Below are 23,561 nucleotides of genomic sequence, written 5' to 3' on the forward strand. Positions count from 1 at the left end.
GAGTCTATGAAACTGTATGCTTACTGTGCCATTTCTCTTCTTCTTGCAAAATTAGATGTTACGCTGCACCATTACACAGAGTTGCAGTCACTCCTGTGTAAATGCAGGGAGTTACTACAGCACTGAATGTATTTAGTTCTCAGTTCAACGTTTGTTGCAGAATTGGCCTTTGGAGGAGAAAAATATAGCTTGATTTAATTTTTAAATATTTGTTTTCTGACAGGACGATGACAAAATTGGCGAATACAGTCCCACAATTTCTAATTCTACTCTTTACTTAAGGATTTCCCTCCCTGATAGGATTGTATTAAAACAATACTTTGCATTGACAAAGTATCTGTTTTCTGCAGTAGGGACACTGAAGTGCTTGTCAAACTATCGTTTTTCCACTCTCCAACTAAAAACTATTAAGTTGTTACAAGAAGTAAGTGTTTCTAGGTTAATTAGGGTATTGCCCTATTTGTGGGGGATTTGGTTTTGGTGGATTTTTTTTATTTGTTGTTTGGTTGGGGTTTTTTTTAGGTAAGAATCAGATAATTTAGTGAATGTTGATCAGTCTGTGTATTTAATTATACAGAGTTGCAATCCAATTGTGGTTTGAATTCAGGGCACCAAGTGGATACAGAGATTTTTGCTCTTTGCTCATTGAGTAAGTGATCGAGGTAGCTGTGCGAGAAAACTAGCAGTTCATCACCTTCAAATACCCTGCCAATACTGCAGGTGCTTTACTGTGCTATATGTCTATATCAAATGTGATAGTAACGATGTATAGGTGTCGACCCCTGCAGAAGGCATTACAGAAGCCTTTACAAACCATACGGTTTTGTCAGGTTGTTAGAACGTGAGAGGTGAGAACTCCTTTCCTAGGAGAACATTTGAGTTTTAGAAAAATTGGTATGCAGGAGTGCCCCTTTAGAAGTGACACATGAGAAACAGAAGAAACTTCACTTTCACAAGTGTATTGGCAATTTCTGAGTGCTACACAATGCTGCTTTTCTGCAAATCTGTTGCAGGAGGTCTAAGTGACATTCTAATGTGATGCTAATATTCTTTAGGGTACATAATATAATAGAACAGGGAAACATAGACCGATGAAGAGCATTAATGTAGTGATTTAATAACTTCAATTTAAAATAAAACCAGCATGCGGCTTGTGCCACTGTTAGACTTTTTAATTATAAACATGCTGTGCCTCCAAATTTTTATGCATTTCCTCATTTATAAGTGCATTTTTTACTGTTGCAAGGTTTTTTATCACTGTAACCCAGTGGTGTCTGGGGGCTGGAGTCCTGCTGTATAGCAGGTACCATGCAAGCATCTGGAAGGTGTGCACAGTTCAGTTGGTCTATTTATATAAATCTAACCTTTAGGCATCTGATGTATGTACCATGGTTCATCAGCAGGAGATGTTGATTATCCCATAGTGGGAATTTGGAGATTTTAGGCTCTTAAAGTTAATCCTCCAGTACACCTGAAACGGGTCTGTAATGGCAATACACTCCTCTGTATGAGCTCATACTTAAGCAAGTGAAAAGTTTTGTGGAATTCTCATACGTCAACAAAGACAAATTACAATTTGAGCAGCTGTAATACCTCTGCCAGGGATAGGGGTGAATAGAGTGCACTTCTTGAGCTCCTGCCGTTCAGTGTTGGGACACTGAGAATGGAAGGAATACAGACGTTCTTAAAAGAAGCTTTCTTAATGCTTAGAATGTGACTTGCAGGAGCCCAGTAATGTAGTTTGAACTTAACATTGTGTGTGTGTGTGTATATATATATTTATATAAACCCTTACATGAAGGTATTGCAGTCACAGGTATAAGAACACCACTGTGAATAATACCCATTCGCTTACTCATTTTAAGAAATGCTTTTCTTACTGTTTTTACTTGCAGACCTGCCACAGTCTTCTGTCTCTTTCCTCCCCAAATGTCCATGCCCTTAGCTGATGAAACAGATATGCAAAATCATACCTAAAATTGAAGAGACGATAATAAAACAGATGGGTTTGTTTTAGCAATCTCAAATGCTAATTTGATCTTTTGTGAAGCCCTCACTCTGAGGGAGAGGAGGGGAGGGCTAGACATTTTTATTTCACAGTGACAGGAAATCTAGTTAAGCAAAATCCACTGAACGCTAGAAGTTATCTTGCAAAGCTGGTTGTTGCTGTCTTGCCTCTTTTCAGGTTCCCACTGTATTCTGCACTTAATACCACACAGGAAATTAGAGGCATGGTCACATAAAATGTTTGGGTTCTTTTCAGGGTTTTGCAACTTAATCTGTGTATGTTTGGCATTTGTGCTGTAAGTCGTTGATGCTCAATTTATTGTGTTGTAGGATCCAAAGCAAACACAGAAATAACTCTTTGATGCTTATTGCTGCTGCCAACAGTTTGGGGAACTTGTAACTTCTTTTCATTGATGTTTGGGGTATGAGTGCAATATCAGTCGCTGTTATCAGTGCCTTTTTTGTGCTCCACAGCCTCTGCAGTCATTATCCCTCGCAGATTCCAAGCTGAAAACAGAGGTCACCATCATTATTAATGCCTTGGGCAGCAATACATCTCTTACAAAAGTGGATATTAGTGGAAATGCCATGGGAGATATGGGAGCAAAGATGCTGGCCAAAGCCCTACAGATAAACACCAAGCTCAGGTACGGGAAAGGTTTTTGCAGTAAAATATAGAATGGCTTAATAATACTGTAGTTTTTGGCTTACTCTCAAGCTGTTTCTCTTCAGAACCATTCCAGACACAGCCGCTTTGTAGTGTCTCCAGCTGGAAAAATTCTCATCCTTTTTCCTCAAAAAAAAAAAAAAATAAAAGCAACCAACAAAACAACTTTGAGAAGCAAATTGTCTCTGCAAAACCATTTCTGTAATTGAAAATGGAGGAAATTACATTGTAAATTTAAAAAGAAAGACCTGTTGTTGGAATTAGAACCACAGGGAAAAAAAAAGAAACCTTGTTACAGAGTTTTAGGTATCTTCTAAACCAATGTCCTTCTCAAAGCAGAGCCAACTTTAAAGCTATATGAGGTTCCTCAGAGCCTTTTCCAGGCAGGTTTTAAAGATGTCCAAGTACTGGGATTCCACCGTGTCTCTCAGAATCCAGTTCCAGTGCATAGCCACTCTCTTCTGTTCCACTCTCTCTGCTACTGGAGGACTTCACAGTAGAGAAAATTCTGGTACTTGAGTGGGAAACTAAACTATTCTTTGTCTTGTGGAGTATCAGTTGGTCGGGGAACTAAGAGCATGTGGAATATAGAATGGGTAGCAGCATCCTTCTCTTCTCCCCTGCCTATGGTGCTGATGGACCTTGGCATCTCTTCTCTGCAACTTCATCTGTCTGACAGCTTCACTGCTTTTCAGCATGTCTGGCACTGATGACTTGAGAGCATTACTTTTTTCCTGTCCAGCATGTGATGAGCAAACAGTAAAACTTTCGATTAGCATGAATCTGGTTGGGGACCTCTAAATATGTCACCATCATCAGGAAAGATAATCCTCACCCCTCTTCTTGTCAGACTGTGCAGAACCTTCCTCCGTGTATTGTCTGTGTGAAGAGACCACTTTGTGTTCGGCTTTCAAGTGTTTGTTCCCTGGAGGATAAGTTATTCCCCAAAACAGTCCTGGCTATTTTATTCAGAAGCTGGGATCCTGGTCTTTGTGTTGCTCAAACTGAATATTGAAAATGTCAAGAAAACACTGGAGAGGTGGCTTAAGTTTATTGAATGTTTTAGCCTGACAGGACCACAGTACCTTAAGAAATAAATTCTTGACTGCTTGCAGGATGGCAAAATGAAATATTCCACAGTACATTGAATGTCACAGCTGACATAATGTCACCACAGTCTGTGCTGTGATTACAAACTGAATAATGCAATGGTAAATGGCTTTGCTTGAAATGTTACAAAATCACATCCGGGTAGAAATGTAAGCACATTCTCCAATGACAAAAATATCCAAGCTTTGACCCAAAATATACCTGATCTTTGCAGAGTGGGTGTTGAATCTCTCTTCCATACCTCCATCTTTACATCTAAACAGCAAAGGGGTAATTCTGCAAGCGCAGAAGGGTGTCAATATCTATGAAACCCTGCCATCTATCTTTTTTTTTTTTTTAAAACGCCATAAGTCTTGGATTTTGTGCCTTTTTTAAAGAACAGCTACAAGTAGTGCTCTTGTACAAGCAAGATTTATCTTCTTGACTGTCTATTCTGAGTGCTAATGAGATCTTTGAACATGTGTTTGCAAATTGCCAGGCAGTCTGCTTGAGTGGTCTAGATTGGGGGAGGAGGGAGAAGGCTTGATCACTCTTACGACTATTGTGTATTCAAAAGACCTGCAATTTATGCACCTAATCTAATGGTTTATACTGGCTGCTTGTTATGTTGCATGTGGAATCGTAGAAAATGTGTAATGGACTAGTACAGGACTGAATATAAAATAGCCTGCAAATTTTGACCATCAGTCAGCATGAATCCATTTTTCTGTACCTATAGCCATACAGCTTATGTAGAACAGAGATTGATCAATTACTGCAGTTTTCTTCATTTTTCAGTGTGGGCTCATGAAGCAGACGTTTGAACTTTTTTTTATGCTGTTCCTGGAAAAAGCTGGAATTTTATCTCCTAATCTTTCTACTAACTGTATTTTAGAAGACTTACATTTTTATATTAACAGTAGAAAATATAGTACAATGTCTCCTTTAAAGAAAGGGAAAATGAATTTTGTAGTACCTTTGTTCTTAACTTCTGTCATTTCAAGATTTTTATATAACTAATGACGGGTTTTCAAAATGTTGCTTTACATTATACAATTTTGAACACACAGCACTGTGTATTGTAATATGCAAAGTTTCAATATGGATTTATTTGGTGATTCTTGTTTAATTTTTTTCCCTTTTTTCTTCTCCCCACCTCTCAGAACTGTAATATGGGACAAGAATAACATCACAGCGCAGGGTTTCCAGGACATAGCCGTGGCACTGGAAAAGTAAGTTCTCAAGCAACTGAATGATGAAGGGACCAAAGGCTTAGATCCTGAATGGTCTGAGCAGCTGCAGTTCTCACCACAGTCGATATGATTTGAAGATGCTGAGTGCTCTCAATTTTAAGAACAAGGGTGCTTAATCTACAGGAAAATATGACTTCACATCCTTCAAAAGGATGGGAAAAGGCTTTGTGGCTCTTTGAACCATACTCTGCTATTAGCATTAAGGCCATTGAGTTCTGCTGTTAGCATTAAAATTCTGAATTTTAGAATGTTTTCCTTTTTTGTCATTTTCTTGTGTCGATAGCGTGCAGAAATTCTATTCTAGTCAGTGAACGAAGCTGCATATAATAACAGAAGATTGCTGAAGCGTGCCTTTGTGGTCTGATTTTTTTTCCCTTTCCCCCAGCAAGCTGAAACTAATAGTGATGATCTCAGTAACTGCAGTTATTCATCGTAATCACTGTGGTCTGGGTCATTTTGCTTCCCTGAGCTTACTGAGAGTTGCAGCCATTATCAGTGATAGATGCTAAATGACTCTAATGTCTCTTCATCTCCATCACATTTCTTTATACGTTATTATTACTTTTTTTAAGAGGGAAAAATACAGATTTAAATTAAGCAGCAGTTGCAGTTGTTTCACGTCATTAAATCCCTCAGAAAGGAGCAAAGACTCTTTAGAAGATGAAGGTAACATACAATCACTAGTTTCTAGACAAGATGTCTTGCAAAACTGTCACTACTTAGGGGGGCATCTTAACCCTCGAGGTGATGAGGCGCTAGCTTATAAAGATTTCTTTTATGAAACTGTTGTAGTTTATATATTTGATTTCAAAATTTATTCAATTGCACTGATGGGGGAAATTATATAAATGATGTATAATGAAGCAAATCGTCTGGGAGTGATTCCATTGATAATAGTGAATAATAATTTTCTAAGGTTATTTGTTTGCTTACAGGCATTTGTCTTTTAGAGAGCAATAGCATGCATGTTTGTGAGGAAGTTTGGTAGAAAAGAAAATAGGCTTATTTTCTGGTCAGCATCAACTATACTTTTCTGAAGTGCTTGAATAAGTTAATAGAAAGGAGGGGAAAATCCTAAGCAAATCACATAATCACGTAAAAGGAAAGAAAAAGAAGTGCTACAGATAATTGTATGATGTTGCACTTTGTTGAGGTGAAATTTCATTTGTTTAGCTTGGCGGCTGAGGTCATTTTATGTCTCCTAACTTTTTAACATTGTTAAAACCATTGTTAATATTCTGAACTAAGCCACAAACAGTAAAGGTTTGAACTTGCAAGAGAGGGACTGTCAATACTGGCTGTAAAACAATCAGCCTTTAAACAATCCATCTTGAAGACATATTGAGAACATTCTCCACTATGTTTCTGAAAAATACATGAAATCATCAATATTCTATAGGAAAGAATTGTTGCTCAAAATGGAATTAAATATATTGAAGATGCCTGAGGGTATGTGTGTTCTGTATGTTGCTTTAATTTTGTTCTTAAGAAAAATAGTCAGATAGAAAAAGAATAAAGCTAGGCTTTCCTGGTACGATGAGGAGGCTAAGGAGAGTTAGGAGGGATTGTAACAGACTTTAAAACTGGCTGAAGTAATCTAAAGATTGTTGTTTTCCCTTCCCCTGGCTTTTCTTCATCTGCTTAAAGTTGTGTGTATATGTTGTTGTTACAAGGGAATTCCAGGAGCTTGACTGTAGGCAAAGTTGCCCCATGGCTCATCCAGCCAGTTGACATGAGATGCCGAGGGGATCTTCTGTAGAACCTGGTACAAGTGTCAGTTCAGGAGAGCACTTGAGAAAATCCTGTTCAGCTTGGCCGTTAAACAGGGATTTTTATCTCTGTAATTGCAATATGAAAACAAGCATGTACTGGTGTGCTTTGCAGCACAAAGCCCACTCTGTTGTAGAACTGTACGGTGTTGCATCACATCCATTTCCAAAAGATTTAATTTCTCTAAAGGCCGACTGAAGAAATAGCTCATGTTCTAAAATCTGCTGGGAAATGCTGGGATTTCTTAGAGAGTTAGGGATCCTTCCCTTAGTAGTGACATTAAATTCACATACCCAAACATGAAAACAAGATGATCCTATTCTAATTAAAAAAAAAAAAAGGCAGTAAAATCATCATTTTTCAGTACTGAGTGTGTCACAAATAGAGCAGAAGTTACTACAAGAGAAGTAACGTGGACTGAAATGGTAGGACTTCTGTCACACATGCTGTATACAGAGGAATATACAGGAGGTTTTTGAGACATCCTTTACAGTCGCTGAGCACCCCTCTGAAATTTAGCATCCTTTTAATTCAGTGAGAGTATTAATGTGTTATGAAATTCCAGATTATTGTGTTGGTAGAGAAATGTAATTTGTGACAAGCCAAATGGAGTGTTAATAAAAAGAAGAATGGAGGAATGTTTTAGACTTCAAAGGAAACAGAAAAATTAAGTGTGAAGATAAATGTTGCTCTGATGATCAAAGTTGAAAAGCAAGCTTTAAATTCTTGGGTTTTTTGCCCCTAAGAGCTGGTTAATTCTTAGATGAAAATAAAGTAGCAGTCTGGTACAATGCTGCCTGTCTGGAAGGAAACCAAATACAGAGCATTCCTTAGGGTAGTGGTTCTGCCTCTGTGACTGTGTGTCCATGAAATCTCCTTGCCTTTCATATTCCCTTCCTTCCTTCCTCTGTGTGTGTGTGTGAGGGAGGATGCACTAAGCCTTTGACTAAATTGAATTTAACATATCTTTACTAGCATGAGAGCAGGCAATTATAGATTTCGATGAATGTGATGTATTAAATCTAAAACAGCTGCAGATATCCTTGGAAATGTACCTTTGTTTCTTTTTAACTAAATAAATACCCCACCTGCAGGGTAGTAGTCAGACAGTTGGCAAGTTCTGTATTTGTTATCCATCTTTGAGGTCAGCATTTTTGACATTTAAAAATTGTCCCCATTCTGCTGGACAGCCAATTATTCACTGTTTAATACTACCTGAAGACACAAATCAAGGTCTATGTAGTTTGCACAGTCCTTTTGAAGGACAAGGCAACTAGAAAGAAGAGAGTTTTCTGGCCATGGTGCAGTAGGCAGTTGGACAATGTGGAAGAGCAGAAACCTTCCTGACTCCATGTGAGTAACCAGCTGCCACTGAGAGCTGCGTATCACGATGTTTACGTTAGGGAAGAAACATAGAAGTTTTCCACGATCATTTAAAGTAAAATGTTGGGTGGTTTCAATGAGGAATCAGCGTGTTTAACAGTTCAAAAGGCTGCTGGCCATCACAGAGTGATGTTTCATGTGACTAAGCCAGCTGGTGGGAGAGGAAGTGGAATGAATCTTGGAGTTTCACTGTAGTTAAGGTGTCTGCAGTAAGGTTGGAATTAGTGTATTTAGTGAGGAATGAATTCGTTGAAGTCAATGGAGTTGACTCAACTGAAATTGTCAGCGTTAAAGTGCTCAAAAAAGAGGATTGTGACCATATTGGTGTAGCTCTGGATGGAATAGGAGTAGTTGGCAGAGCACGCAAGAGGGAAGAAGAGATGTTTGCAGGAAATTAAGGCTAATTTGAAATAGTCAGAATAATTTTCTTTCCAGGTTTTAAGAACTTTATACCCTTTTTGTTTTCATTTGTTCAAATCTGAAGGTGTGTGGACATATCACTGCATGTAGATTTTTAGGTTTAAATGTGGTGCTAGCCAATTTATATTCTCAGAGTTTAAATGCGGTTTTGATGCAAGACCAAAATCCTATATTTATTTTCATTGCAGCAGATGAACAAAGCTGTGGGTATATTTTGCACACAAATAAGTAAAATTCAGAGAACAATTGTTTGCGTCAAGAAATGTGGAGATTCTATGTTTGTTTTGTCAGCTTTTATTAAAAATTCAGCAAGTGTCTTCAAATTGTTGTAAACATGGGAAGTTATTAAATAGTAAATTTTCAAAACTGTTGCTGTTTATCTGTTACTAAATATTTCCATTTAGACTTAGATCTTGCAGAATTGCCAGCAGGCATTGACATTCCCTGTTCTGATACAGGGTAGTAGTAATCCGATGTTCCGTGTAAAGGTACGGTGGACAACTAGGTCTTTAATTGACAGCCGCTGGGCACTGGCCACTTAACTGCATTTTTCAAAAATCTCCACCTTAATCTGATGGCAAGGAAAAATTAGCAGCAAAAAGGAATACACATACTCTTAGTCCACTTACAAATGTGAAAAATGCATTCTTGGTGCTAGATGTATCTTATTTCTCCCTTCTACATTTATTCTTCATAAAGAAGAGATACAGTAATTAGGTTGACGTTTACTATTGAAAAATCTTCTGTTTTTCTTTAGGAATTATACTTTGAGATTCATGCCAATACCAATGAATGATGCTTCCCAAGCACTCAAAACAAACCCTGAGAAAACAGAAGAGGCACTGCAAAAGGTACTGCATATACCACCAACATACAGAAATAAAGCTACTAAAAATAAAGTAATAAATTTAAGCGGTTGGGATTTCTTGCTTGGTTGAGTAAGAATTCAAGGCTAGATTCATTGACTGTTTGATTTGCATGGACATATATGTGGTAATCAAGTGCTGCAAGAGCATGTAAGACTTTTAGTTCCAAAGAATGGAGTGAAAGGTGATGGAATACAATGGTCTCATATCAAAAAGTCATAAATAAATAGGTTCACGCTGGATGTTGCGTTACTGTATGGATAAGTATGAAAGGGAGAGTTAGAAAGTTGTGTGTTTGTTACGCGTGTGCTTATGTGTATTTCCATGCGAGTGAAATTATTGGTATGCATTTTTTACTTTGGCATAAAAAGTGCAGTCAGCACTGTACAAGACAAAAGATGCTCTTTAATTTGGGGGAGGATAAAAACATTTACTGCCTGTATTTTATATTGTACATATAAAACTTAAATACTCTGAATAAATAGCAATGTTCTTTTGGATGAAGAAGAGTTTACAGTATCTGTAGCTCTTCCGCTTGTGTGAGCTATGAAACTCCCAGCTGAGTTTTAGCATAGTAAAACTTAAGAGCTTCAAGTGAGCCTCCTGCTCATTCAGAAAGTATACAATTCACTTCTCTTTAATGAGTAGTTTTCCTTCAGCTAGGTTAAGGTCATAAAAACCTTATAAGTAGTTCTTGTAGATAACTGATTAAAAAGCAAATGTCAATGATCCTTATTAGTAATGCAATTTTCAGTGATTCTCATGGGGAAAAGTGCTGTTAGTTAGCACCTCTTTCTTTGATGCATGAAAATTATGTAGATCCTCTTTTAAAAAATTTGAATCGTGGCGAATGGACGTATTTCTTGCATCTCTTTTAATGTGATTATAGATAGGTTAATATCTAGAATGATAGATGCCTCTCTGAAAAAATGTCGCAAAGTTTCTGACCTTGGAGTTTTAAATTCTACCTGTTAATTAAGCATTATGTACAAAGAGCATTTTCTTTTATTCGTTTCAAAGTTGCAAAAGTGTTTGGCCCTGAGTTTATTTTAACAGGTGTGATTCACGTGGTAGCTAACCAGTACTTTGCAGCACGCTTTACTTATAAAGTGGGCAAACTCTGTAAACCCTGCATTACAGTGGGCATGGTCAGTCTGTTCCAGTTCTTGCTGCTGATGCAGCTTTAGAAGTGACCATCAGTCCCTATTAAGTCTCTGCCTCACAACCTGCCGGTCAGTCCATCCATCCTTTTCTCCTCTCTTCCTTTCAGACCAGGTCAAACCTTTGATGAACCTGAAACAGTTTGCTAGCAGGGTTTTTTTGACTTGACTAAGCTTGATAGGGTCATGTTAGGGGGTCACTCTATGAGCCATTAAGCTGGCTGATGGTAGGTGTTTACTGCTGGTGACAGTTGTGGTGGGCTGTGACCAGCATCTGTGGGTAGGAATCACTTGTCTTTGAAGAGCACTTATGTACTGCTTAGCCTTAAGTAACTTTTGAACTGAGGCTCCTGATCAATTTATGTTCTCAGAGTGTAAATGCAGTTTTGACTCAAGACCAAAATCCTGTATTAGTTTGGCACTAATATATCAGTTGGGCACTAAATCCTATATTAGTTAGGCACTAAAGTTAGGCACTTGAGATATTTCATCTTCTCTCCAGACCGTATGCTATTTAAATTGTGTCTTTGCAGTGGACTGAATGTGTCTAAAAGAAACAAATCAACTATCTTGTGTCATCATGGTCTCTACAACACTTAATTGATGGCGTCCCTTCGAATATTTCTAAAATATGAATCTCCTCCTTTGTCAGTGTAACCTACTAAATTGTTCAAAATGAAAGACGTTGGCAAAAGCACAGTGTTTAACGTTACAGAGGTCTGTGAGTGAATGACTATTTGCCAGTATGATTATTAAGAATTGAGACACGCAGAATAAGGTGTACAGATAACAAACAAGTTCTTAGGTAGTTTTTCCTCGCAGTCTCCAGTTCTGTAAGGGTAGTAAAATTGAAAGCAAATGGCAATGTGGAGATTCGAATTACTATCCTAATCTGGTTTTGTTTTTTAGATAGAAAACTACTTGCTTCGTAATCACGAGACAAGAAAGTACCTACAGGAGCAAGCGTATCGGCTGCAGCAAGGCATCGTCACTAGTACCACACAGCAGGTGAGAACTTGAACTTTATTGGTACTTCTTGGTGTCTAAAATCTGCCTGGGGACAGAGTTCTCTCTCATTCTGTCAGAGTAGCTTAAAGCAAGATATTCCTCATGGTTGATACTTTTTCCCAAGAAATAATAATTGCCAATGATAATATTTATGGAAAGGAAAAAAAAAAACCTTGTGTGGAAGGGAGGTTTTACATATAGTAGTACTTACTGTGTGTGGAAAGACCAGAGAGATTTCTGAGTGAGCTGCCAGTGGAAGCAGGGACAGTTTAGTGCCTTTGTGCTCAGGAGTCTGACTTTTCAGCAGGCTCTCATCAGCATAAAAAGCATCATCATAAAGTTGTGCCAATTCTGGTGCCTGAGTCAGTTCCAGTGTCTCTGCCTCACCCTGAGCAACCATGTAAGCACACCCTTAAGTCACACCAGAGCAAATAACCTTAGACAGTAACTCATTATCTACCTTACACCTTCAGAACTGTGGGCAGTGTGGGAAGCTTTACTTAGAGGGAGCAAAGGAAGGTAGCAATCTTCTGTGCTCTTTATAGTCTGGACAACTGAAAAGGTTTCCTGTCTAGCACAACCCAAAATATCACTTGAAACTGGGAAGCTTTTGTGTTTTGTTAGTTGTTACCAATTTTCCTAAATGCCTTATGTCGTTATCGTTATCTTTTCTTTCTCTTGAGAAGACCGCAGGCGTTTTTAATGGTAGCTTACTATTCCCTCCATTCTAATACGTTTCTTGCCAGCACCCCTGAGGGCTATTTTCAGCTCCAGTACACTGAAACAAGGTGGTGTAAGCAGAATAAAACTTGTCACAGCCTTTGTTTTAAATTTACTTCCATATTTGTTTGCACCAGTTGTGTTCCTATGAAAATGGGAGTCCCTAGCAAGCAGGAGAGGAGTATCTGGTTTGGTCTTCAGCTGAGTCAGTGAGATTTCTTTGTTCTCTGCATTTTTTTGTGAAACTTAAATTAAGTGGCCTTTTTCCACCTGTGCTAATAAAACTTAATGGGACAGAGTTTTATTACTAGCCTGAAACTGTACTCTAACTTCTTAACAGAGAAAATGGTACATGGAGATGTACTGGCACTAAAAACTGCAAGAGCAGCATCACTTTATTTCATTTTAGTAGTTTGTTCCAATGCCTGCTTTTTTTTTTCCCTAAGTTAATAATCTCCATATGAATTAAGTTTAGATCTTTTTATAGCTTTGTGGTTTCGGTTGTGCTTTTCTCAGATAACCATGCATACATCAGATTTCAGTAAGTGTAATTTATTGTTATTTTCAAAGAAGAGTAAAATTAATCATTTCTATATTAAATTATATACAGTAACGATGGATTTTAAAAACAGTCTTAAAAGAGTGCTAGAAAATTTCTCTAGTTAGTATGGTAGAACTATGCATTATTATTCCCGGAGTATTTTTATTTTTTTGTCCAGATGTCCCAGTGAGACTTTCACTGTCTAATAATTAATTATCTTTTTGTACTTCAACAACAAAAAAACCCAAATGCCCAAAACCCTTTGAAGAGGAGGAGTCACATGGAGCAGAAAAGGAGCATGCTGTGAAATTATATCAGTTCTTTTTGCTAATGATACAAGATGCTAGAACTCTAGACTTTATATGATGATGACACGTGCTCTCAGATGTTATTTCAAAATGCCAAATAGCCGGTTCTAATGAATACTGTGTGGGCTGACAAAGACTTTAAACTGTTATGTCTCCCTACCCCATTTATCTTAATCCAAATGGACTGTATGTCAAGCATTCTTATTGGTTTGTCTTGTAAGGATACAGTTATACCACCTACTCCGTATTTGTAGCATTTTGAATGAATTGTGTTACTGATACAGATTAAGTTCAGTTTATCCCACTGTGAAAGCTCTGATGGAAGTTTCTGCTTTGGTAATTATGAGTTCCCTTGCAGCTGGGAATATTTACATTTTGAAAGAATGCCCCTGAAGCCTACACAATTACATTTTTCTTAGGCAGGAGAAGTCTTGGTATTTGTTGAATGATTAGTGACAGAGCTTTCTTTTAATTTCTGAACTTCCCAACAGCTCAGAGACCTTTAGAACTAAGTGTTAGATATATCAACAACATTTCTAGCATTTAAACTTGCTCTAAAAAACAATAACACCTGAGGTGTATAACTTGTTGTTTATTGGCAGTTATCCTCGAGGTAACAGTGGGGGAAATATTCCAAACTTTATTTTTAATTGTAAAATTTTATTTATTTTTTCAGTGTTTAGGTGTGTCTTTATGGGATATAATGCTTTCCTTTAGTAGCTTTGATGTACCTCTGAGCCCTAGTCATGCATTTCCAGATTGTTGTATTTTCACTAGAAATCTCATCATGCTACTATTGATTTGCTACCTGGATTGAATTCAATTTGCATTTGACCAACATTCTGATGTTTTATCTTTTCTATTTCTTTTGTTCAAGTAGATGATTGACAGAATATGTGTGAAAGTGCAAGATCATCTCAACTCTTTGAGAAACTGTGGCGTGGATGCTGTACAGGAAGATGTCAAATCTGCAGAACGGCTTATGCGAGATGCTAAGAACTCCAAAACAGTAAGACTTTCCCAGCATATTGGGAATACTGAGAGCAGTTCAGTACGTGCTTATAGCTTTGTTCTTTTGGGGAATTCAAAAAACAATGGTTCACAAAAGAATGTTTTCTTCTAATGGCCAGCTGTAGGTAATATTTAAAGAGACAAAATAATACTAATTTATAAAGACTTTGTTTTAACTAAGAGATTTCTGGGTTTGAAGATGGGTAGCGATGAGCCTACTTTCCAAAGATACTCTTTATGTCTTACAGCTCTTACCAAATTTGTATCACCTTGGTGGAGCTTCTTGGGCAGGAGCAAATGGTTCACTCTCCAATCCAATCCAAGAGACACTTGAATCCATGGCTGGAGAAGTTACAAGGGTTGTGGATGAGCAACTTAAGGTCTGTGGATAGATATGTTACCATCTTTCAGATGCAAAAATAACTAAATCTGTGATCTGCTGTTGCTAAATCCAAATATGACACACTTCTTTATTTCTCTGTATATTTGTATGCAAGCTATCTTTTCATTATTAATTTCTTATAACTTCGTGCCTTATCTGCATACTTGCCCAGTTGGAATGAAAAAAATTGCTTTGGTGTTTTCAGTGGGCAGAAGGAGCATGTACTGCTTGTTATCATCTTATTTTAACTTCTAGGAGGGGAAGAGTTTTCAGTTGCTCCCTAGGCCTTTAATAAAGGCATCTCTCAAGCACCCTAAAAAGTCTCACGCCCTGCAGAAAAGTACTCAGTAGTTAAGGTATTCCACTGGAGTGAAAGCTGCTTTTCTGCAGACTCCATAGCAGAATTTTTTTCCCCTTGACCACTTTTGAACGTGGTGCAGAATTTCCACTTTAATCGTTTGGTTTGAGTAACTTGTGTATGAATTGAGTGCCACGAGAATTCGTACAAGCACCTTTACAGGAAATCTTTTCACAAGTTGCCTGTCAAATCTCAGTTCTTAAAACAGATGTCATTGATCTGTAAATATCGTCACCTGTGTATTCAGCCAGCTCTTGCTCAGAAACTTATACCTTCAATTATGTTAAATCTTACTATATAGTAAGCAAGGAAGAGTTATCCATGCAGCATGTTCAGAGGTGAATCAATCCAAGGAGTCAAGGTGGGGAAACGTTAGCAACTGTTGAGATCTGTATGGAAGCAGATAAATTTTAGAATATGGTTCTGAGGCAATTCAGATCAGCTTAAGTTTAGGAATAAGCTGCCTTGCCTATGTTTTACTGTATTTAAAGCTATCAAAGAAACTGAAAGTGCTCGAGGGTCGGGAAGCTCTGCAAAGAGATCTGAACAGCCTGGACCACTGGGCTGAGTCCAATGGCATGAGGTTTAACAAGGCCAAATGCCGGGTCCTGCACTTGGGGCACAACAACCCTGTGCAGCTACAGACTAGGAGAAGTCTGTCTAGAAAGCTGCCTGGAGGAGAGGGACCTGGGGGTGTTTGTTGACAGCAACTGAACATGAGCCAGCAGTGGCCCAGGTGGCCAAGAAGGCCAGTGGCATCTTGGCTTGGATCAGAAACGGCGTGGCCAGCAGGTCCAGGGAGGTTATTCTCCCTCTGTACTCGGCACTGGTGAGACCGCTCCTCGAATCCTGAGTTCAGCTCTGGGCCCCTCACCACAAGAAGGATGTTGAGGCTCTGGAGCGAGTCCAGAGAAGAGCAACAAAGCTGGTGAAGGGGCTGGAGAACAAGTCTCCAATTTTTCATGGAGAGGGTCATCGGGCACTGGAACAGGCTGCCCAGGGAGGTGGTTGAGTCACCATCCCTGGAGGTATTTGAAAGACGGGTGGATGAGGAGGTGCTCAGGGACATGGTTTAGTGGTTGATTGGAATGGTTGGATTCTATGATCCAAGAGGTCTTTTCCAACCTAGTGATTCTGTGATGCCCCATCCTTGGAGGTGATCAAGGCCAGATTGGATGGGGCTTTGAGCATCCTGATCCCGTGGGAGGTGCCCCTGTGCATGGTGGGGGCATTGGAAGTGGGTTACTTTTAAGATCCCTTCCTTCTGTGATTCTATATTTCTATGAAGTCCTGTGCAATTTGGAGAGTCTTATAGAAAGTGGGAGGGGAAAAGCCTCTTCAGCATTTGGAATTTTAGTTATAGTTCCTGACAGGAGATTGAATTAATGGGTCTTCCATTTACGCTTTTACACATTTACAGCAAAAGGCACTTTAGCTCAGCCATTCTATCGTTATTGGATTTTTTTTTTTTTGCAGTTGTTTAGGTGAGTTCAAAACATCACATATAGTTTATTATTTGTCATGATAGATAAGGGAGCTTACCTGAGTACTGTTCTTTTTGTAGTTGTTGAGGGAAAAAACATCCTATGTGCTGTAAGTGCTGTTTTGATTTTTAGCTTCCATAGCAACCAGAGCCTGATTCTAGAAAGGACTGTTTGGAGCTTGAGTAAAGCCAATGAATACTCCTCAAAGAGGAGAAAGGGGAGGGAAAGAAGAAGATGGAAAAGAAAAAGCAACATCTTGGAGTGAGTTGAGTTAGCCAAAGGAGAAATTATAGCAAGGCCCTTACATTTCTTTTCTCCCACTGGTGTCGCTGTGGACACACAAAACTGGGAGATGCTTTACTTGGTCAGCAAAAGCATAAGGGAAAAATTGAATGCAAGACAAGTGATGTTTAGGCAAGAAAAGATTGCTTTGTGAAGACAAGAGTTTTTGAACTACTCCTCCTAAATTCCGTCCTAGCACAAAGAGTTTGTTGGCTCCATCACCTGTTCCATTTTTTTCTTTATACATCATAATTTTCCTGTCCTTTTACCCCCTGTATCTTTCTCCTGAATGTTAGGAGTCATTTATTATTGGCGGGACTTTAACTTCTTCCTGCACGCCTGTTGACTGGCACTTGTGGCCTTGTGACCAAAATGTTTGCCCCTCCACCATCAATATTGGCAGCTGTGAGTTTCCATCATTGAAAGGTTTTGGGATGAAAATAGGGGGCAGGGAAAGGTAGGATTCTATAGAGAGGATAATAGTCATGCGAAATCAACAGCTGGAATCCACGACTGAAGAAATTATGTTCAGTAGTCACTTAAAGAAGTGATGCGAACTCTAACTCTTAAATTGCACATTCTCAGAGTGTTTTGAGTAAAAATTAATTTTGAAAATTTCAGGTATGGTCTTTAGTCTTTCCTCCTACTCCCCTTCCTCCTACTCACGCAGCATTTCTTCCCATGATCCATTTTGAAAGACTGTGCCTAGTCTGCAATTGCAGTTCAACATAGCAAGTCTTTATAACTTTTATGATTGTGATCCATCAATGACTCTTGTGAGGCTGAGTGTGATTTTTCAAGGTAGACTACACAGTTGTAGCAGTGAATAAATGCCATGGGGAAAAGAATGGATGTGTCAGAAATTCTCATTGTTGGTTTACCTGGCTCAGTTGTCTCTGCCATTGAAGTCCTTCATCCTCCATGTGGATGTGGCTGCAGAGGTTTGAAAGGTTCTTCTTTAGTGTTACAGCTTGGGGATTGAAGGAAGGAGTGTAGGAGTCCTTAAAGTTCCCTTAAGCTGGGGAACCCAGAAGCAAGCTCTGTATTAGCTATAATGGCAGTTGTCACTTACACCTGTAAATCAAATGTTATAAAGATCAGACTTCCCTGTACACTGTGGCTGCTTCATGCTTCTGGGTTGTCCTCATGAATCTACTCTTAAAAATCAGCCAGTTAAGAGCTACAAACTGTAAGGTGCTTCTCTAGATCATTAAATTTATTATGCAGTAACGGTGGTTTTGTTTCTTACTCAGTATCCGCATATGAAAATTGCCAGTTATGGTAAGTCAATGCAAAGAGTAAAAGCCTCTGATATGGTGGAGTTCAGGCTGAGGTCACTTACCTGTGGAGTGAGATTGAGAAGAAAAAGGAAATCAGTAGAGTTTTCAAAAAGCGCAGTTCATTATTTTAATGAAATTTAGAAGTACCTGTATTAAAGCTAGGTTTACCTAGTGTACCATTCAAATGAACCATGATTTTGTTCTTTATTTTTTATTTGTAAGCACCTTTTTCAATTTGGTTATCAAACTTCAGCCTTACTGGAGATGAATTGGCCCATTTCAGTAAACTGGGCTCTGTTGTGTTTCTCTCTTCACCTTCTTTTTGAGTTTAAAAAGCTGCTCAGAAGCTGCATGCAACGGGGCATATGTGGAAAAATCTGACATCATCTAGTAGCTGCTGCTTGCCCCACTTGATTAGAGGATTCAAAGTTGAGGAAAATGAGTCATGCATGTACAAAGCATGAATTAAGGACAATGTCTTAATTCTTCCTGCCCCTTTGGAAGCACCATAGTCCGAGGAGACCCGATGGTCACGGGAGTGCAGCAGCATGAACCAGCTGCCTGAGAGAACCATCTCCTTACTGATTTTTTTTTCTAAGTTGTATTTTGTGCTGAGAATGGACATAGAGAGTTTGTGTTCAAATCCAGTGCTGATGAGCCTTGACCTCTTGCAATCTCTGAAAAAAAAGTTATTTAATGGGAAATTAATTGATGGTTGAAAAGCCTTCTGAAGATACCTGAAATAGGTTTCTTGAGTTGCTGAGACTGGAGATAGAGGTGGATGTAGGAGAGAATTTGAACAAAGAACAATTTCTAGTCTTGTCGGAAAATACTGCTTTGTGTTTATAAATAAATCTGTTTTACTGTATGCAGGATAAACCAATATGAATTTGTAATATAGTTCTCCAGATGACCACATGATTGTTTTATACATTCTGTGGTCCTACTTAACCTTTTTGAATATGAAAACTGAAAGCAATTTGAAGAAAGGTGTTTCAGGGAGCATTAGTAGTGTTTGTGTCTCCTTCTGATCCCTATGTATGTACATTAGAGCTCTCCAGCACTTTTCATGACACAAGTTCATACCTGTAAAGGACTGTAAGCCCTCTTCACTTGCACCTGTAGTAAGGGCTCTTTAGTCTTCTAGTCAGATTTGGGGTTTGGAAAAGAAGCCAATAGGTGATAAAACAGGATTAAAACCAGAATTGCCTTTTCTCATAGGCATAGATAGGAGATAAAACAAATTCAATTAAAAGAGGATTCATAACATAACTTTGTAGCATTAAGGCATGTATAAAAGATTTTTCTAAGAGAAAGTCTAAGAAGGAAGAATGTGACTTTGTATGATCAGCATGAGAGACCTTGTTTTAGGAGAAGAAAGTTCAGGCAGTGAGGGGTTATACAGTCCTGTTTCTGGAGTGCGTGTGGTTTTCTTCTGTTCTAGTTTGGAGTTTTGATAAGACATTAAAAAAGAATAAAAACTGTTCACTGGACTGAAGGTTCACTGTGGACTTCCATGTATGTAAATGAGATTCGTGTATTAAAGGTTTCTATGCTCACTGCAGATCATACTTGTAGCTACTACCTATATTTGGCTAGTATAATTCTATTCTTTTGGCTAGTATAATTCTAGTATAATTCTGTACAGCACGTCAAGTTCTCCTGATTCTTTTTTCTTGATATACCAGTGCCTTTTACAAATTAACTGGAGCATTGATGAAAATTGCAGCTTCAGGTTACAGCTTAGAGTGAAGGCGGTTGTAGCCAAGCATCTGCTGCTTCTGTAGTATGCAGAGACAGCAGTTGTGTGTGCACAAGAGAAGCTAATTTATTGTCCTGACTGTTAAACACAGAGATGTAAACATTTTGTACTAGAAAAGGCAAACAGGTACAGTTGTGCTCATTTTCAAACCAAGTATGTTGCTTTTCCTTAGCTTTATTTTGTAAGACGCCTTTTATACGGCAGCTGAACTGCAAAATGGATTGGAGATTAGGAAAAAAAAAAAAAAAATTGGTTCCAATTGCAAGTCTAGAAGGGTCATAGTGCTGTGCACCAGAATAACGCTGTGATCTTCCAGCTAATGAAAATCTCAATACCTGATGTTAGTTTTTGCTTACTGTGCTGCAGACGCTCCTTGAGTCTATGGTGGATGCAGCGGAAAATCTTTGTCCAAATGTAATGAAGAAAGCTCGCATCCGTGAAGACCTGATTGAGGCTAGCACTGAGAAGATTTCCATCCCACGCACTTTTGTGAAAAATGTACTCTTGGAGCAATCTGGAATTGATATCCTCAATAAAATTAGGTATTTTAAAAGAGTAATCTAACAAAATAAGCTAGAATTTGGATTTTGGGTTGCGTGTATGTGTGTTTGTGTCGTAGAAGATTTTTGAAATGCCTTTGTGACTCACAAGAAACCATATTAAGGGATTCAAAGAGCAGGAAATTGTCCTACAGGTCTGGTGAACTTAATGCAATACAAATATTTGGAATCTCCAGGGATGTTAACTTGATCATTAATGCATGTGCTTCTATTTTATTTAGTAAGAGTTTTGATTTATGGTACACAAATAACATTTTCACAATTTATATACTTGTTTGAAACTTATTCATGTTCTCAGGTAACACTGAATTGCTGTAATAGAAGGAAATTGCACTTATTTTGCTTTGAGTGTTAACAGTGCTTTTCCTGATGCAGAATTTAGTCTTGTCCTGTAGCTGCAACAATCACTTTAAAACTTTTTATTTGTATGGGAGTTGTGCACAGCAGACAGACATATTCAAAAAATGGAAACTTGGATATTCAAACCACAAATATGGAGCAGAAACAGTTATTCTAAATAATTTTTAGTCTGCCCTTGAAAAAAAGGGGGAAAAAAGAGGCTCTTACTTGACCTTTTACTGCATCATTTTTTCACAATAAATATATACCAGAGAATACTTATGCAGTAAAATGTGGTTGACCTGTACTTAAACCTTGGCAGTTGCCGTCATTTGGCTAAGGAATCTTTTCTGCTTGATGAAAAAGCATGTCATTTTACATTGCAGTGCTATTAGTTTTGCAGAAGAAGAAGAAAACAGTAAGACTTATAAATGGGTTTTGCAGAGTGCAGCAAAATTGGCAGGAAAAAGGTGATATCTATGCCTTCAGTGAGTTTAAAATGGTTCATGGATTGAGTTTTCTTTACTTTGTTCCTATCAAACAAATCTTGACCCTGAAACAATGATAGTACCCATTCCACTTGTACTAGCTGCAACTGTCAGTGGGGTGAGGGTGCCACGGTATCACCCTTCCTGCCTTATATTATTGGAAATGAGTGTGTAAGTAACTGAGGGAAATCCCTTCACTCTCATTCTCCTCCCACTGTTGCTTGACCACCATTCTCCTTGTGAATTGCATTGCGTTTCCAAGGAGTTTCGTAGCTTTTTCCCTCCCCAGGCTTTCTGCAATATTAGTACTAGCACCAGATAGAAGTAGCTTTGTTAATCCAGTGCAACTCAATCTACACAAAAACCTTAAACAAAATCATGGTATTGGTTGGCAAGTTCCAGTTTGAAGCAGTTGTCCTTGAAACCATGGAGGCAAGAGAAATGGAGCTTTGGGTTGCAGCACAGGCATATCTGCCTGTCAGATATAAATGAGATGCCCTCCACAGCCTGAGCCTTTTGTGCTGTGGCCAAAGAGGAAACACTAAAGGAGTGATTCAAGGTACATATTTCCTTTACAGGAAATTACCAGTGAAACCTCAATTCAGCACACAGGTTGTGTTGGTGTTGCACATATGTCTGTAAATGGGAATGGCTGACGTGAAGTTCTCAAAAGAGAAAGTGGTTACCTAGAGCAAAAAGAGAAGGCGAAGTTGTGATGGCAAAGACTGGAGAACCAGCATTGTCCAGTTGTCCTTCAACTGGCAGATGAACACAAAAAGGAATTTAGGAAAAGAATGGATTGTATTTGTTTAGTATAATAGTGTTAAACCAGCAGCTCTGTCCTAATCCTGTTCATCTGATATTTGTGTTTCTCTGATTTCTCTGGTGGAGTGTTCTGTACTGAGTTTCACATGTGGTTTTTATTCAGTTCTCTTCCCCAGATGTTTTCATTTCAGCTCTTAGAAAAATGTTAGCAGCAGGTTAAATACGGTACAGAGGCTCTTGTGTTTATTGTGTGATTCATGAGTTTATTTCTGAAACCTGCAGTCATGTATCCTGACATTCTCTGAGGTTTTACTTCAAATAAAGTGACAGCACTGTGTATAATCATCACAGTGTTGAATGTCTAATAAGGACAAAATTCTCCTGCGTGAATTAAAAATTTCTCTGTCTAATTTTTAATCTTTACACAGTGAAGTAAAGCTGACAGTGGCTTCTTTCCTGTCTGACCGAATTGTAGATGAAATCCTGGATGCACTTTCCCATTGCCATCACAAACTGGTGAGTATTTGAATGGTTGATATTTGAATATGCTGGGTATTTTAGTGCCATTTATATTTGTAATAGTATAGAATCATAGAATGGTTTGGGTTGGAAGGGACCTTAAAGATTGTCTAGTTCCAGCCCCCCCTGCCATGTTCTGTTCCTTCTTAGCAAAGCTGTTTTGAAATCGGTCTTACTTTCAATGGCATCACTGACATCATTTGGGATATGATCAGGAGACTCGTGCCTGTTTGTGTTAAGGAAGAGGCTGCGTTATCTATTTGTCCTATTATCTTTCATACTGTTGCCAGATCTAAAACTAAAAATGCCGTCAGGATGCAGCATTAAGTCGTTATTTAAGAACAGTACCAATACTTGTCCTCGTGAGATGATAAGGGGTAGGATGCTCATGAAATGAGAGGTAAAATATCATTCTTTAGAAGAGGGACTGAGGAGTCCTTGTTCCCTGAATGAATGCATCTTGAGGCTACCTCAGAAATGTAGGTATCAAGTTTGAAGAGAAAGGAGTAGAAACACAGGAAAGGAAACACTGTCATTTGAAGGTGCTGAGCTGAGAGGAGGCACAGGTATTTATTATAAAGGTATTTGCTTCATCAAGAGTAGAAGAAATAAATAACTGTGTATCCAGAGAAAAACACTTTTATTTCTAATGTAATGGGCCTCTGTAAAGAGAATTAGGTACTGGTTTGTTTGTGTTTTTTTTTTAAAGAAGCCGGTGGGTGTTCATTCTCCTGACTGAAATTGCTCTCAATTTCTAATTGAAATTTCTCTGGCTTCAGCTTGCAGTTGTGAATTTTTTAAGATGCTTTTCTCCACAAGATAACGGAGCCATATATATTTCTCTTTATTTCCGCTCTATGAAAGTCCTCATACACAGGAAACAAATCATTCTTCCCTCTCCTTTTTTTTTTTCCCCTCTTTTTTTTTTTATTTTAATAAATTAAAAGACTGGTTTATTTGAGGGTGTGTCTTCATGATACAGTGCAGCTTTGTGTCAAGACACAACCACTGGTCTCAGGAGCTATGCAGCAGTGTCAGCCCAATATGTGAGTGGCCACATTATTTAGCTCCAGCTGGTCCTGGAGTAGGCTCAGCTGGCATGAGCAGTGGGCTGTCTCTGCCCAGTACTATTGCACAAG

At 38.4% G+C, this 23,561-nt stretch overlaps 1 protein-coding gene and 1 long non-coding RNA gene across 5 annotated transcripts in view; one reads left to right on the plus strand and one right to left on the minus strand.

Annotated features, from left to right (window-relative positions):
- Positions 1–23,561, minus strand: part of LOC138718769 (uncharacterized) — a 520,404-nt gene that overhangs the window by 421,773 nt on the left and 75,070 nt on the right. The window lies entirely within an intron of this gene.
- Positions 1–23,561, plus strand: part of CARMIL1 (capping protein regulator and myosin 1 linker 1) — a 194,417-nt gene that overhangs the window by 129,239 nt on the left and 41,617 nt on the right. For all 4 annotated transcript variants that reach the window (XM_069853301.1, XM_069853302.1, XM_069853299.1 and 1 more), the window contains exons 21-28: positions 2,482–2,654; positions 4,927–4,995; positions 9,347–9,440; positions 11,525–11,623; positions 14,073–14,201; positions 14,452–14,583; positions 20,118–20,293; positions 22,332–22,419. In XM_069853301.1, coding sequence (XP_069709402.1) covers positions 2,482–2,654; positions 4,927–4,995; positions 9,347–9,440; positions 11,525–11,623; positions 14,073–14,201; positions 14,452–14,583; positions 20,118–20,293; positions 22,332–22,419 — 960 coding nt within the window. The remainder of the gene's footprint in view (positions 1–2,481; positions 2,655–4,926; positions 4,996–9,346; positions 9,441–11,524; positions 11,624–14,072; positions 14,202–14,451; positions 14,584–20,117; positions 20,294–22,331; positions 22,420–23,561) is intronic.

The sequence above is a fragment of the Phaenicophaeus curvirostris genome, chromosome 3, assembly GCF_032191515.1.
Source record: "Phaenicophaeus curvirostris isolate KB17595 chromosome 3, BPBGC_Pcur_1.0, whole genome shotgun sequence".
NCBI classification, from domain to species: domain Eukaryota; kingdom Metazoa; phylum Chordata; class Aves; order Cuculiformes; family Cuculidae; genus Phaenicophaeus; species Phaenicophaeus curvirostris.